The following is a 15,300-nucleotide window of genomic DNA, read 5'->3' as shown; positions in this document are numbered from 1 at the left end:
CACGCACGAGGTCGAGTTTCGAGAAAATGCATTTACCGTGTATGTTTAACGAGAAGTCATGTATATGCGGGATAAGATACCTATCAGGAATGGTTTGATTATTCAGACGGCGGTAGTCGCCACACGGACGCCAATCCTGGTCTTTCTTTGGTACCATGTGTAACGGCGAGGCCCAAGGACTATTAGATGGTCTGATGATACCAAGTTGCATCATGTGTTCAAATACTCTCTTAGCTGTCTGCAACTTTGTTGGTGGTAATCTCCTCGCTCTGGCGCGAATGGGTGGTCCGGTGGTAGTGATATGGTGTTGCACCAGCTGTGGGTTACCTTCCTTTTGGTAATCCGATTTCGTAATGCACTGGTATTCTGTTAGAATGTCGTTGAAAATGTTGTTCACAGGTTTCATTATTCGAACACCATGGATTTCGTTGTCGTTGGGGAGTGTACCATTTACCTGTAAACGTGTATTTACATCGATTAGTCTCTTGTTGGTCATATCTACTAACAGATTGTACGCATTAAGAAAATCGGCCCCGAGGATGGGTCGTTTGACTTGAGCAACTATGAATACCCATGTGAATCTTCTGCGGAGCCCGAGGTCTAATATAAGAGATTGCTCTCCGTAAGTTTTGATAACTGATTCGTTAGCCGCTATTAGGGACAGCTTAGTGCTTGTTGTCTGTTGTCTGCGGGAGAGATGGAGTGGGATGATGTTGATTTCTGCTCCAGTATGGACTAAAAAGTCCGAGCCAGAAATGCGATCCCTGACGTGAAATAATAATAATAATTTATTCTCAAATAACAGTTTGTTACATGAGGCATGCCAGTTTACAGGCAAGATCAAATTGATACAAATGATACAATATACACTGTAATAAATTACATAGCTGGGTTGATAATTTATAAGATATGAATGTAGATGGTTTTAATCAGTACCACAGTTGGCGCGCTTCATGAAAGTTGCGTTGCGAATGTGCGACTGATGGTCGAGGATAGGTCCATTGAAGGTATAAGCTTTTAGAAATCGCAATCTTATGTCCCTTTGGGATATCCAAGGCTTTAAGGATGGTGCAGGATGAAGTCACCAGTTCCATATCTCAAGGGGGCTGAAAGAGGGAGCAATCGACGCGCGCTATCCAAAAAGGACAGTGGTATTGTTTCTCGTTAAATTAGTAAACTGTTTTGATCGTAAATTACGTATCAAAACTAAGATTTACACTTTAATTGAATCTACTCCAGTTAAGGTGATATTTTACTGAGTTTTTTAGGCTTTTGTGTATTTATTACACTCGGAAGCATTCTTGGTCGTTATCAAAGTACTTTAGTTAAGGTTTGACATCTTGCTAGAGTTGTCTTGTGGTTCATACTGTGATCATATTGTGTGTTACACCTTGATCATACTAAAATGGTTGGTAGTACCCACAAATGTGGACAGCCAAACTGCTTGTTCCCTGTGGAGGAGGGAATGCAGTGTGACGAATGCAATAATGGTTCCACAAAATGTGCACCCGTTTAAGTCCCACTGCATATAAAAGATGTTCGAAGCCTAACTCACATTGGCTTTGCATGTTTTGCTGTGCCAACAAGGCATTGCTAATACAGGAGGCTATGAGCCTATTGGCTTTGGCCTGTAAGAAGAATGATGGCATATGTGCCGACAACACGGGCACTGACAGTGATGAATGTGTCAGTGTTGTTACGCAACGCCTCAAAAAACCGACTCTGAACGACGCAAAAGTGAAATCTCCGTTGATATTAACAGGGGGAGTAGTACCACCTAGTACTGACATTGTTAATCATGCACCTTTAGTGGGAACCGACGATCTGGATAAAACAGTCACCGTTCCAAATAGTCCCAGTGTTACTAGGGATGAAAAATGGACTACGGTACGTAGAAAACGAAATGAAAAGAAAAAAGCTGTAAGCAGTACACAGGTAGTTAGTAACTCAATGGTGGACTCAAATTGTGAGCCACAAGTTGCACTACCAAGATCTGATCGTAAGAGTGAAACCCATCCTGGCGTAACTGAGAAGAAAAATTTAATAACATCGAATATTATTGTGAGCAATTTGCGAGAGTCAAATGACCCTGATCCGAAAATTAGACACGCGCATGACTTAGAAAAACTAGGAGAATACATTCGTAGTATTTTACCAGATAACTCCAAAGGAGTTCAGGTTAAAAAGTTAGTAAGAATAGGCAAGAGGACCGAGGACAATGTTGAACCCCGTCCATGCAGACTCCTTAAGGTAATCCTAGGATCGGAGAAGCAACGGGATCTCTTGTTAAGTAGCGCTCGTTGTCACGACAATTCTGACATCCGAGTTAGACCTGACATATCTCTCGAAGATAGAATAAAAAGGAAGAAAGCACTAGCTGAACTTGAAACCCGTCGGCAAAACGGCGAGGAAAATCTCCGGTTAGTGGGTTTTCGGATAGTCAGGTCTTGGAAGCGAATGCTACCAAGGCCTGTGTGGATAGGCTGTTCTACTTAGGAGTTTTATATGCCAACGCTCGTAGTCTACGAAATAAGTTCTATGAACTAGAAGCACTAGTGGACAGGGTAAAGCCACTCATAGTAGCAGTGACAGAAACTTGGTTAGTCGATGACTTAGACATTACTCCAGAATTATCCGGATATCACTGCATCAGGAGTGACAGACATAGATGTAGGAAAGGAGGCGGCGTCCTGTTATACATAGCTAATAGCATAAATATCCGCTCCTCTACTAGCGATTCCCATGATAGCGGTACTTGTGAAGTCATTAGCTGTAAGTTGGCTATCGGATGTAGTACATTTATGCTCGGTGTCATCTATCGCAGCCCAATCTGCCTAGCTGATGACTTTGTTTTAGAGCACATTCATCTTTGGAGTGAAAATACCAGATGTTTGATAATAGGAGACTTTAACGCACCTGATATTAGTTGGACTGATATGACCACAGCAGGATCTATAAACTCCTTTGATAGTAGGTTCCTGATAACAATAATGGAGCATGCACTAGTACAGCATGTATCCCAACCCACACGTTTTGGTGTTAACCAGGGTTCTTCTCTGCTGGATTTGGTAATCACTCATGAGACTGAGGATATTGTCGACTTCAATATTCTCCCGCCGTTAGTAAACAGCAACCACGCTGTTTTGTCATTCACGTTTCGTACTAGGGACATGTTATACGATCAGGTTACACCTCGCCCAAATGTATGGAAAGCTAACATATCAGCCATTCAGGAATGTGCTGCTAAGACAAATTGGTTAGTAGATACTAGCATATCAGTTGAAGAAGCATGGTCTGTATTTAAAGGTAAATTTAGACTAGTTACGTCCCCGTTCATACCATACCTGGTACCGCGAAGACCGAATAATAGTCCACCATGGATAACTAAAACGGTCAGGAAACTCCTTAGAAAAAGGAAGAATCACTGGGATATGTTCATCTCTACTGGCTTAGAACAATACAGATCCAGTTATTGTAAGATTAGGAATGCCTGTAAAGCGTTAATAAGTAAGACTAGACTATCATACGAAAAACAATTGGTTAGGGATTCTAGATATAGTCCGGAACGGTTATTCTCGTATATAAAAAGGCGAACTAAGAGAAGTGATGGAATTTCATCACTTTTGATCCGTTAATCTTAGCAGACAATGATGCCGAAAAAGCTGAAGCTTTATCGGAATACTTTAGTAAAGTGTTTTCTATCGGTAATAAGGAACGACCAATGATTCGTTGCGACCGTGACGGCTCGCTGATGGATCCTGTAGTCATTGAGAAAGATACTGTTTTAAGGCTACTCCAGCATTTCAAACCTGATAAGTCCAGTGGTCCTGACGATATTCATCCTAGGATTATGAAAGCCATATCAGATGAAATTGCTGAACCATTAGCGATACTATTCGACATGTCTCTGAGACAGTCCAAACTGCCTAGAGACTGGAAAGACGCCATAATAAGTCCGGTGTATAAGGCTGGGGGTAGGGATTTAGTTAGTAACTATAGACCCGTTAGCTTAACTAGTGCAGTTGTAAAACTGATGGAGAAAATCATTCGGATAGCTGTTATAAACTATGTTGAAGGGCAAAATCTTTTCTCCAGGGAACAACATGGTTTTCGGAAAGGCCTATCTTGCTTGACAAATCTTCTCATTGCACGAGAAGATTGGGCTGCCGCAAAGGATCGGAATGCTCCTGTGGATGTGATTTTCATAGATCTAAGTAAAGCCTTTGATAAGGTTTCCCACTCTGGTCTTAAATTCAAACTGAAACGTTTTGGAATCCATTATACAGTCGTCGATTGGATAAGTAACTTTCTCCATGACAGGAGACAAAGGGTAAGGGTTAATGGGACTCTCTCCTCGTGGGTACCCGTAAAAAGTGGGGTTCCCCAAGGTACAATCCTGGGTCCTCTTCTCTTTTTACTTTATGTAAATGAATTGCCAACTGTAGCAAAATCATCCGTTCTACTCTTCGCTGATGACATAAAGATTTGGAGACCCATACATAGTATGTCGGATAGGATAGTATTACAGGACGATCTTAGCTCATTGGTGGCATGGTTAGATAGGTGGTCACTAGAAGTAAATCCTAATAAGAGTGTAGTGATGCAGTTAAATAACTCTGATGAATCGTATGACTATACACTACGTGGATTCGTGCTACCAAAAGTAAGAAACTATAAAGATTTAGGAGTCATATTAAGCAATGATCTCAAAACGACTAGTCACTGTAAGGCTGCTGCTGCGAAAGGCTATAGGGTATTATGGTCAATTCGTAGGTCTTTCCAGTATTTAGATGATGAAATGTTTAGATTACTATACCCGATTTATGTGCGACCACATTTAGAATACGGGATTCAAGCAGCGTGTTCTTGTTTCAAATATGAAGCAGATATGCTAGAAAGAGTCCAACGACGAGCTACTAAGATGGTACAAGGTCTATCTGGCCTATCTTATGAAGACAGACTGAGACATCTTAACTTATTTCCGTTATCTTACCGTAGAATAAGGGGTGATCTAATATTGGCCTATCGTATACTGAACGATGACCTTGGTATTAACATGTCTTATCTTTTGCTCCCGTCTAGAACCGATCATTTGAGAGGACATTCGAAGAAAGTTCAAAAACCGAGATCAAACCGTTTACGTCTAGACTTCCGTTTCTCGCACCGAGTAGTGAATTACTGGAATTCTCTACCGGAACACGTAATATCAGCACCATCTGTTAATATATTCAAAACGAGATTGGACCTCCACTGTATTACAAACTGCAAGGATTAATATAGGTCGACAGACCTCCTATCCTTATTACTGAAGACTGAAGTAAAAGAAAACACGAGAGGCAGAGTAGCCAATATTCATGAAGGAATGTTTAAGGTATGATTACTTAGTCTAATTTTCCTTTATTAAGGTATATGTTAAGAAAGAGCATTTTAATAGGTTAAAGAAAATAAGTGTTGACAAGGTGTGAGTGGACATACAACTGACAAATGGAGGCGATTCGGAAATTAGCTGAGAGTATAAGATTATGTGTGATTATAAAATAAAATATAGTGCTAGAAACAGTATTGTGATATATATTTGGCTGTCTTCCCTTTGTTATCGAAGCTATTAGAACCCCTTTCGTTTTTTTAAATATTTTCCCCCAGTTATTATAGGGTCTTGATTAGGCTTCGTATATTAGCGAATTGTCTAGTTTGCTTGTAATAGGATTTCTGGGTAGTAAGTGAAACCAATTCAACGTTCGTAACACGACTTAAAGAGGTATTTTGCGTGAATAAATCAGCTTCAATACCATAAGTTCGTGGCATCCTACTAAACCATAAGGAGCCGCAATTAAACAAAATGTTCTGCCCTACAGACATGGGTGGATTGAAGTTATCTCCCCACCTTCATGTTTGCTGGTCAGTAACGCCACCCTCCCTCCTTTTGTGATGTTAGGCTCTCTTACGTTTGTGGTAAGTATGAATACTGCTTTAATCAAAGCCCATAGTTGGAATACACTGTCTCTACTAGGTCCATGTTACAAGCAAATCAGATAGTTAAAAAATTTGTTTTATGGGTTAGATGTCCACATAGTATATCACACTGCTATGAAAATAACTAATGGTTTAAAGAAGTAAGGACTAATAGCTAATCAAAAGATATGAGAGGGTATAAAATCGTAGAAAAAAAGATTTCAGGGTAAGACAAATAAAACATTGAGAAACTCACAAGACGTTGTGGCCAAATTTTGAACTTTGAATGGTCGGCCTTAGTAGATCAGCATTCATAAGATTGAGCTATCTGTCTACTTGCAGTAGAAAAAAAAGGCATGACTTTTAGAAAGAATAATGTACATTTAACCTGTAGAGATTTGGGAACTGAAAGCTAGGGTTAGGAGCATGAAGTCATGATTAATAAACAATGAATAATAGGAAAGGATAAGCCATATGTTCTGTGATTTGGTTATATTCATATTAGTAACAGTCGGACTTGTTATAATTTTGTTCTTTCTAAATACTAGGCGGTCCGTAATAAAGTGCCTCATTGGTGGGCGGGAGTTCAAGGAAATGTTGAAGCTCTTTGGAGTCTAGAAATAGGGTTATTAGCCTTTTGAATCTGATAAACGTATCACAATTACGGATAGGCATTGGCAGCCTGTTCCACAATAAACTGTACCGTACTGTAAAGAACTTACAACGCATTTGTTTTTGGTGTTTTACGGTAAGTAGTGTGTATGCGTTGTTTCTAAGTCTATAGGCTGGGTCGTGGGTAATAGTCGGGCAGGAGGTTAGAAAGGAGAGCCCATATATCGCTTTGTAGAGAAATATTAAATTGTTTTTTAGCCTACGGTGCCATAAAGGTTCTAAAGATAGATGCTTACATCTGTCTGTGTAATCGAGATCCGAGTTACATCCTAGTAGTTGACGTGTGAAACGTCTTTGAACATCTTCTACTCTTATCTTGTCTGTGATATTCATATTAGAGAAGACAAAAGAGCAGTATTCAAGGGAGGGTCGTACACATATTTTGTAGAGAGTAAGTTTACCCTCTGTTGTGAAAATGTTTTTCATTATAAAGTCAATTAGCCGTCTATATTTAGAAATAATAGAGGAGGCATGTTCTTCAAAGTTCAGGCTTCCTGTGTAATTAATTCCTAAATCGTGTACTGATTCGAGTGTTTGGACTCTACTTTCATTTAAGTGAAGTTGCGGTTTATAGGGATGCTTTCCAAAGTGCATGATCCCGCACTTGTTGAGGTTTAATGGTAAATGCCATTTTTCACTCCATATAGTTAAGTTATTGAGGTCCTTTTGGATCTGGGATACACTTTCGCTTAGTGTCTCAGGCTTATAGCTGTATACTATTTTGAGATCATCAGCATATAAGTATGGTCTCCCAAATTCTATGGTGTTACATATATCGTTTATATACATAAGAAACAAAAGTGGACCTAATACGTTTCCCTGGATGACTCCACTGGTGATTGGTCTGGGGGACGAGAGACAGTCATTGTATTTTACCATCTGTTTACGTTCTGTTAAGAACGAAGCAAACCATGAGTACAGTGGGTTGTGTATTCCGAAGGACTTTAGTTTGACGAGTAGCCTTTTGTGTGGGACCTTATCAAAGGCTTTCTTAAAGTCTAGGAATAGGACTGATACAAGGAGTCTGCTGTCTCGTTTCAGAGTTATATCATTCAGGTAGTCTACTAGGCATGTATCGCATGATCTGGACCTAAGAAATCCATGCTGGGAGGTCGAGATGAGATTATTAGTTACTAGATGTTGGACTACAACCGCCTTAACTACTTTTTCCATCACTCTGGATACCACTGAAGTTATGTTTATAGGCCGGTAATTTTCAACGTTTGCTTCAGGTCCTGTTTTAATTTTGGGAATGATATGTGTAGTTTTCCAGGCAGTGGGGTAACACGCTGAAGAGAGTGATATCGCGAATAGTTTGAGAGGCAAAACACACATATCATCACCTCCACGTTTTAGCATGCTAGATGGAATACCATCTGGTCCATCAGTGTATGAGTGTTTCAATGTACTGATTGCTTTGGAGATATTTTGTACAATGAATTCTACATTAGTAATTTCACAGGGAGTTATTGGGATTGGTTCTGAATCATTAAATGGTTTTTCGTTAGTTAGTGAGAAACAAAAATGTTCACCAAATAATTCTGTGACAAGTTTGGGATCTTCGTATACTTGTTTGCCTTTAATGAATATACTCCCTCTCGGTTTAGAGCGTTTAAGTTTATTTTGGAGTAGTATGGTGAGTGCAGAGGAGTTATTATTAAGTTCAACTGCACGTTTTTCCTGTGTGATTGCTTTTTGTTTACTTATTGCCTCTGTTCAGACAAGTATTTCTGTCATCGTTACTAAAGAGGAAAAGTCATTTAAGTTGTGGAATTGAGTACAATGTCTTTGAAGACGTCTTCTTGTACTGACCGGTATATAGAGATCTTTGGAGAACGCAGGTTTACAGTATTCTAAAGGTGCGATGTTGTTGATGATACTTTTGATGTTGTGATAAAATATATTGGTTAATGTGTCGGTATTGTTTGAGGTAAAGAAAGTTCCCCAATCAGTGCTTCTTAGGTAATTGTGGAAGTTATTCCAATCAACCTTGCGATAGTTTCTACGAAGTGTTGCGGTTTTGGTTCTATCGGTTGTGGTTTTTACATTAAGGCTGCATATGACAATGTTATGATCACTACCTGGGAACTTTTTTCCAATATACAAAGTATTGGGGATGAGGCCACTGGTAAAGACTAAGTCCAAGATGTTTTGATGTCTGGTAGGGCTATCGACATACTGAGTCCATTGTCCGAGCTCTAGACATTCAATAAATGATTCATAACGTCTCGGCGCTTTGACTGGTAGCCAAGAAATTTCGGGCATATTGAAGTCACCACAAATGAGCTTGCCTGTGAATGAGAGGGATGATGCTAGTGTGAATACCTCCGATAATACTGCTATATCATCTATTGATGCGTTAGGTTGACGATAAACACGTCCGAGCAGTAAGGTAACGGAATTCGACAGCTTTAATACAATCCACACCGAATCCTTCAGTTTGTTTAGTTCAGGCATATCACATAGTAGTGAGTTTAGGCTAGAGTGAGCGTAAATAAGGCATCCTCCGCCTCGTCCATTCAATCTGTCGCTTCTATACAGGAAATAATTATCAAAAGATATACTTTGGTCGGAAATATTACTGTTAGTCCATGCTTCAGATATCATAATAACTGATGGTAGATATATGGATACAAACAGGGCTAAATCAGTCTTTTTGTTGCAGATCGACCGAGCGTTGATAAGACATATATTAAGCGAGTGGCCTACTAAGTTAAAATGGGTGAGGGTATCTCGGATAAAGTCGTCGTAACCCTCGCGGGTGTGAGATGAGTTTGAAATGATGGATTGAATGTTCTTCATTAGCTCGGTATTTTGATAGCTAGATTTAGTGGGAGATGTATCAAATGAGCTAGTGAAGTTGATTGGAGAGTTTACCCAGGAGGAAAGGGTGGGAGTACTCTGTGATGGAAACTGTACGGAGGAAACAAATTTATGGTTTGCATGTGGTTTGAAATAACCTGGGCTATATGCTTCAACTGAGGTGTCACTAGGGGTCTTATTCCAAAAAAATCTTGTACAGGCCTACTGTGAAGTGTATGGTTATTTACAAAATAGTCTTGATGGCTAGACTCGTAGCCCCTGTTATGGCTATTTACGTTAGCGTGAGAGGGGTCTGCCACGCGTAACTGGGAGGAGTTGCGACTGTTATTATACATGGGAGCCGAGGTTATGTGATGGGTCGGTACTAATGGGTGTGACAAGTTTCCTGTTTGAGAGTAATTACAGTTGCGATCCTGGGGAATGTAAGTCGGGTGTGGGGTGAGAAACCTATTATTACTATTCTTATTTATGGTTTTAGGTTTCAAGGGGTGACTTGGGTGGCCAGTTCTCTGGTAGTTTTCGTTAGTCTGCGTGTAAGAAGGCTTGCTACGCTGAAGCCCACCACCCATTTTGCAACTTAGAGGTGTTGAAGGCAAGTTATACGATAGCAGTGGGGAAAACCTGTTCACTGTTCTTGGGATACCTATAGAGCAGTTGGGTTCAATCTTACATGTTTCCCTCTTCGGTATCGTGAGTTTTGTCTTCCCACCCTTTATTTTCAGAGCTGGAGCCTTTCGCTGTCTTTGTGAGATGAACTTACGTTCATTCAAGTCTACTTGTGGAATATCTTTAGGAGGACAAATTTTCAAGTGTATAGGTTTAGTTGCACGTGTGTTGTTACACGACTCACATTTTAGTACATTACTGAACGAACAGCTGGGATTAGTCATGTCTTTATGGTTTTTGGTGTCAGTTGGGGTCCGTATCTTATCCAAAGGTTTCTGATCTGTAGACTCATCTAGATCAACAGAGTGATCAGCCGTATGTGGAGTGGTGTCATGCTTATTGTTCGTGTGTTTTAAACTATTTGCTGTGTTGCAAACTGTCTCAGGCTGATTATTAACTGTAACACTCCCATTCAATTCCATCGCTTCGCATCTTCTTACACGACGTTGACAGGGCGTAAGGTCTGGAGTGACTTTTATATTTTTGTATGGAATTAGTGAGCTAATATTTTTGCTCGAATTAATAAACTGCTTAGCATCGTTACAACAGCCAAACATAAACAAAATGGGGCAAGTCGATCTGTCTGACTTTTTTCTAAGGCGGATGACTTTGCAGTTAACGTTCGGCATACCGCATGCTCTAAGGCAAATATCTCTTAGCTTAGATGGGTGTGTGCGGTCGGGAAGGTTATACACAACTGCACTGAAGGAGGACATCACTCTCTTCGTCACTTCTTCAGCCACAAACTCCAAAATACGCTCATCTTTAGTGAGTTGCTCAAGATTTCTGTCTGTGTCAAGGCCCCATATATGAGTAAGGGATGCTAATTTCTCAAGTTTGCCGTTAATTTCGGATAGAGAGTTTTGCAGCTGTCGGATTTCATTACTATATCTATCAGTATTTTGGTGTGTATGAAGTGGACCATTGGACTCTTTAGTTTTTGAAATTTTAGACTTAGGCCTTGGTAGCACATACTGTCTAGTAGACTGTGCTGACTTTTCGATGCACGTAGGTATAGTGTCTTGTATATCAACCAGTCTTACCGTTGGCATACTGCACGTAGAGATAGAGGGGCTGCGACAGGGAGAATCTGGTGACGATAGAGACATTTGTGTACAATACACATATTTTTCAGTAGTTAAAGGTTCGACATTGTCAAGCACTGAGTCGTCAGTTGTAGGGGTTACAGATTTGGACCTTTTATTTGGCTTGGAAGTTGGTGAAATTCCTCTTTTACTGGAGTTATTGGACATGATATGAAAATAAGTGAGCACAGTGCTCGTTAAATTGAATATAATATCTGAGTATTAGTTGTTATTAAGTATTAAACTGGTTAATACTAGGATTAGAGACTATGAGTATATAATAAATTACAGATCTATTAATGATTTAAGTCCGCAATAGGTACAATACGAACTAGTAATTGACTGTCGAATTAAAATAAGTTTTTTCCTTATTTTTCGCAGTAAGATGTATCCGATGTACAGGATAAGATGATAATCACAGTATAATACACCCTACAAAAGAGCAAGTCGAAGAATTCCTAAACCACGTAAAAAAATGTTACCACTTTCAAAGTTCCTTATTTACTTCCTTTCCTTCTTTGAACTTAATTCAATGTTCTTCTCAATTACACATAACCTGATTTATTATTATTCTATTATTATTACTCTCTTTTTCAAATATGGCAAATATAATGCTAACATTATTGAAACTTGTGTATTATTGCATTTGTGAGGAAACCATTTTGCGTTTCTTCACCACACTTATGTACCCATAAGATGTTTGTGAATAATAATAATATAGCCGTCACTCTACCAACGATCGAAGAAATCAGCATGGCCATCAGACAGATCAAGAGTGGGAAAGCAGTAGGACCTGAAAACATACCAGTTGAAACACTGAAGTCAGATACAACAGTAACTGTAAAGATCCTACACGTTCTGTTGAGAAGGATTCGGGACGAAGAACACGTACTGGAAAGAAGGATAGTTGATGAAGATGCGAAAGAAATAAAATGTGAGCAAGGGAGCCGCTGGGTCCAGAGGCCTGTGGCGCGATGGATAACGTGCCTGACAACGAATAAGGAGATTCCAGGAAGATGTGGAATATTCCACGTGCCTGTGCAGCATCATCGATAAACAGAGAGGATCTGATGCATACATTAAGGCAAGGTTAGGCAAAGCAAGGACAACATTCCTACGGTTGAAGAACATATGGAACTCAAAACGACTGTCAGCCAATATCAAAGTGAGAATCTTTAAAACGAACGTCGAAATAGTTTTACTGGATGGAGCTGAAAACCAGAGAACTACCAAAACCATAACGAAAAATATAAGTATCTTACACTATTTTCTGCGAAACATAATCAATATGCTTTATCTGCATCAGCCTACTCTGAGTGCGGACAAACCAGATTATAGATTAGGCTTATATCAGATAAATACATTTTAAGTGTATAGGACATATACTGCGGAAATCTCTCAAGTGCATCACGAGGCAAGCGTTAACCTGGTATTCTGAATGTAAACGAAAGAGTGGAATGTCGAAGAAAATATTACGTGGAGAATCGAACTATATAAAATTTAAATAGCGAGTGCTGGCGGAAAGCCCATAGTCTTTCACGATGAGTACCAGGCTAGTAATTCCAGCCGCAGCAGGTGTATATGGATCCATACTGAATTTGCAATCAGAACACGCTGCTGGTAATCCACGAATCAAATGGTAGCCTGACTTTTCTCCAGACAGTGATTTATATTGCTGCACAGAAATGTCTTTTTCATGTATTCGTTTCGTGAATGAAGTTCATTGGGTCTAAAAGTTCGTTAGGCGAAAATGCGTGACATTTAGACTGGAAGGAGAGAAACGTTTTACTAGTCAAATAAGACTTTCTGTCGTAATTACATACTGCAATATAGTTTGCTGACACTGGGGTTTTTTTATTTTGAAAACTTTCATTACCAGGGATGCTATGAATGTAAGTTGTTCGCTCTCTGATGTACTTCGAATAAAATTTTGGTAAATGTGAAGGCCTACTACATTCACAATCTAACGTTCTGCAGTGCAAAACTGACGTTTCGATGAGACCATCATTTATGAAAGATCTGTCAGAGGCACCAAAGCGATCATGATAAAGTTCACTTACCTACCGGGTTTAAAAGAAGGTTATAAATCGGTGAGTGGGATAAGGTAAGGAATTATGGTTGGTGTTTCCATAATGAACTGACGTCATCTACAGTGACAAGACGCTACTTAGCCATATACATGAATTGATTTTTCGTCAAAATCAGAAACTTTCTGTGCTTAATCTAACTGATACATCCATAATCTATAGGCTCACGCGTACTACATTTTATTCCAGGTCCTACGGAAGCGTTTAAAACTGATGGTGAATATATATCACTCCAGGACATTTCTCACTAAAATCAGTAAAGTAGAATAAATTTGAGGGGCATCTATGTCTCGGAACTCATTAGGTTTCATTTCAGCTCTTAATGTTCGTCACTGATCTTTCAATGAACCTCAGTTCATCACTATTTTATCTAGACAGACGACATTACATCATGGGGACCAATCCCATCTTTGTTCAACTACATTCTAGCTTTAAAATCTCACTTGTGTCAACCAAGAGATCTCCTGCCCAGTAATAACGTAGTTAATAACACTAGGAACCTTACTTTCTACAGAACAAACCTATTCATTTATACTCTAGACTCATTGATTCCCAATCAACTAGTATGTTCATTAGGAATAGTACAGCCAAGTTTCTAGACCATCCATATTGAAAGAGATCTGGAAACAAGAACCAAATCTTAATACCAAGGGGTGAGAGTAAAGAATTCAACCTGTTTGAACAAGCTCATCTCGATGACATTGAGGATGATACAGGTATTCAGTGTTTGACAACGCTTCTACCAGTAACACCTAATATACTTTGTTCCCACCGAGAGAAATCAAAAGACAGAGTCGAGGAGATCGGAAGAGTGTATTTGGCGATAATCAATATATCGGGATTCTCTGATCTAATCTGGCTAGATGAGTCCACTAAAACATATGGTCAGTATCCAATGTCGAAAACTTACAGAGCTATTTAGTTTGGGGATTTATTTACCGCTACAGATCATTCCCCCCTAGTGGGGCAGTGATGACCCTAAGACGTGGCCAGCCAGAAGTTTAAACCCAACGAGTTTGTCGTTGGTAAACACTCTTCTGATAGCTTACTAAATTTATCAGCGTCTGGTCGTCTTTCCTTACTATATGGGACCGAGGTACAACATAGTAAAAAAAGAAAAATACAATGAACATTTTCGACTCCTCGTAAACTGCATCGTTCTTTTTCAGCCGTCCTGGAAAAGAAAAAAGAAAATGTAAGTGTCGAAATACACTCGTGTGTACATAAAAACGCAATGTCGGCGAAAAAAAGAGGAAAATAAACTCAAGCACACGTAATAGCGTTAAAAAAATTTGATTTTTTTTGTTTTTTTAAAAATAAAAATATACATATATGAGCATATTAAAATTGTTGGTATGTCGTAAAAGGAAGGATCGATATAATATAAAATTTCGAGGAGTGCTTTACGTGCAATAGTCGTTTAAATGTTCTGGAAATCTTACTCTTCTTCCAGAACGTGTCGTTTTAAGTTTATTTTCAGACACATTCGGAGTGTCATCGCTAGTGTTGGTTGAGGAATTATGAGTGTAGAAGTCGTGTTGTGCGATTGTACCGAAGGAAAATCGACGTGAATAGGATTTCCTTCTAAATACGCTGCTTTGAGGCGATCGATGCTGATGCTATCGTTTGTTCCGTTCTTACCGACTATATAGTACTTAGATTCACGTTGAAGAACTTTGAAAGGTCCTTCGTATGCTGATTCGAATGGTCGTCGATGTGCGTCTCGACGAACGAAAACGTGTGTACTATATTGTAAGTCAGGTTGAACGAAAACATCGGTTGATTGTGGTTGAGTGGAAGCAGGTTTAACTGAACGTGTAGTGACCTACATTTGTCACGAGAACACGACTGATTTAATAAAAACAATTATTATTATAAACAGTTGTACCAGTGTTTGTTTTAATGTGCTTTTGTTTGACAGTGCTAATGACAGCTATATTGGGCTTCCATTCTTGTTCTTACACTTCGATTGTAATTTCGCGCGAATTCGGTTACCTTCTGTAACCAAGCTTGTA

General features: G+C 39.4%; 1 protein-coding gene across 1 annotated transcript; it reads left to right on the top strand.

The window, feature by feature from the left end:
• The first annotated feature begins 937 nt into the window (after nucleotides 1-937).
• MS3_00008943 (uncharacterized protein) lies at nucleotides 938-5,640 on the top strand. The gene is made up of 2 exons (XM_051217286.1): nucleotides 938-5,371; nucleotides 5,406-5,640. The coding sequence occupies exon 1, from the start codon at nucleotides 3,722-3,724 to the stop codon at nucleotides 5,273-5,275; it is 1,554 nt and encodes a 517-aa protein (XP_051064665.1). The 5' UTR covers nucleotides 938-3,721; the 3' UTR covers nucleotides 5,276-5,371; nucleotides 5,406-5,640.
• Nucleotides 5,641-15,300: the final 9,660 nt, after the last annotated feature.

The sequence above is a fragment of the Schistosoma haematobium genome, chromosome 5 (genome assembly GCF_000699445.3).
Source record: "Schistosoma haematobium chromosome 5, whole genome shotgun sequence".
In the NCBI taxonomy this organism is placed as follows: domain Eukaryota; kingdom Metazoa; phylum Platyhelminthes; class Trematoda; order Strigeidida; family Schistosomatidae; genus Schistosoma; species Schistosoma haematobium.
Note: the sequence above shows the minus strand (reverse complement) of the source record. Positions and strands in the feature narration are given on the sequence as shown.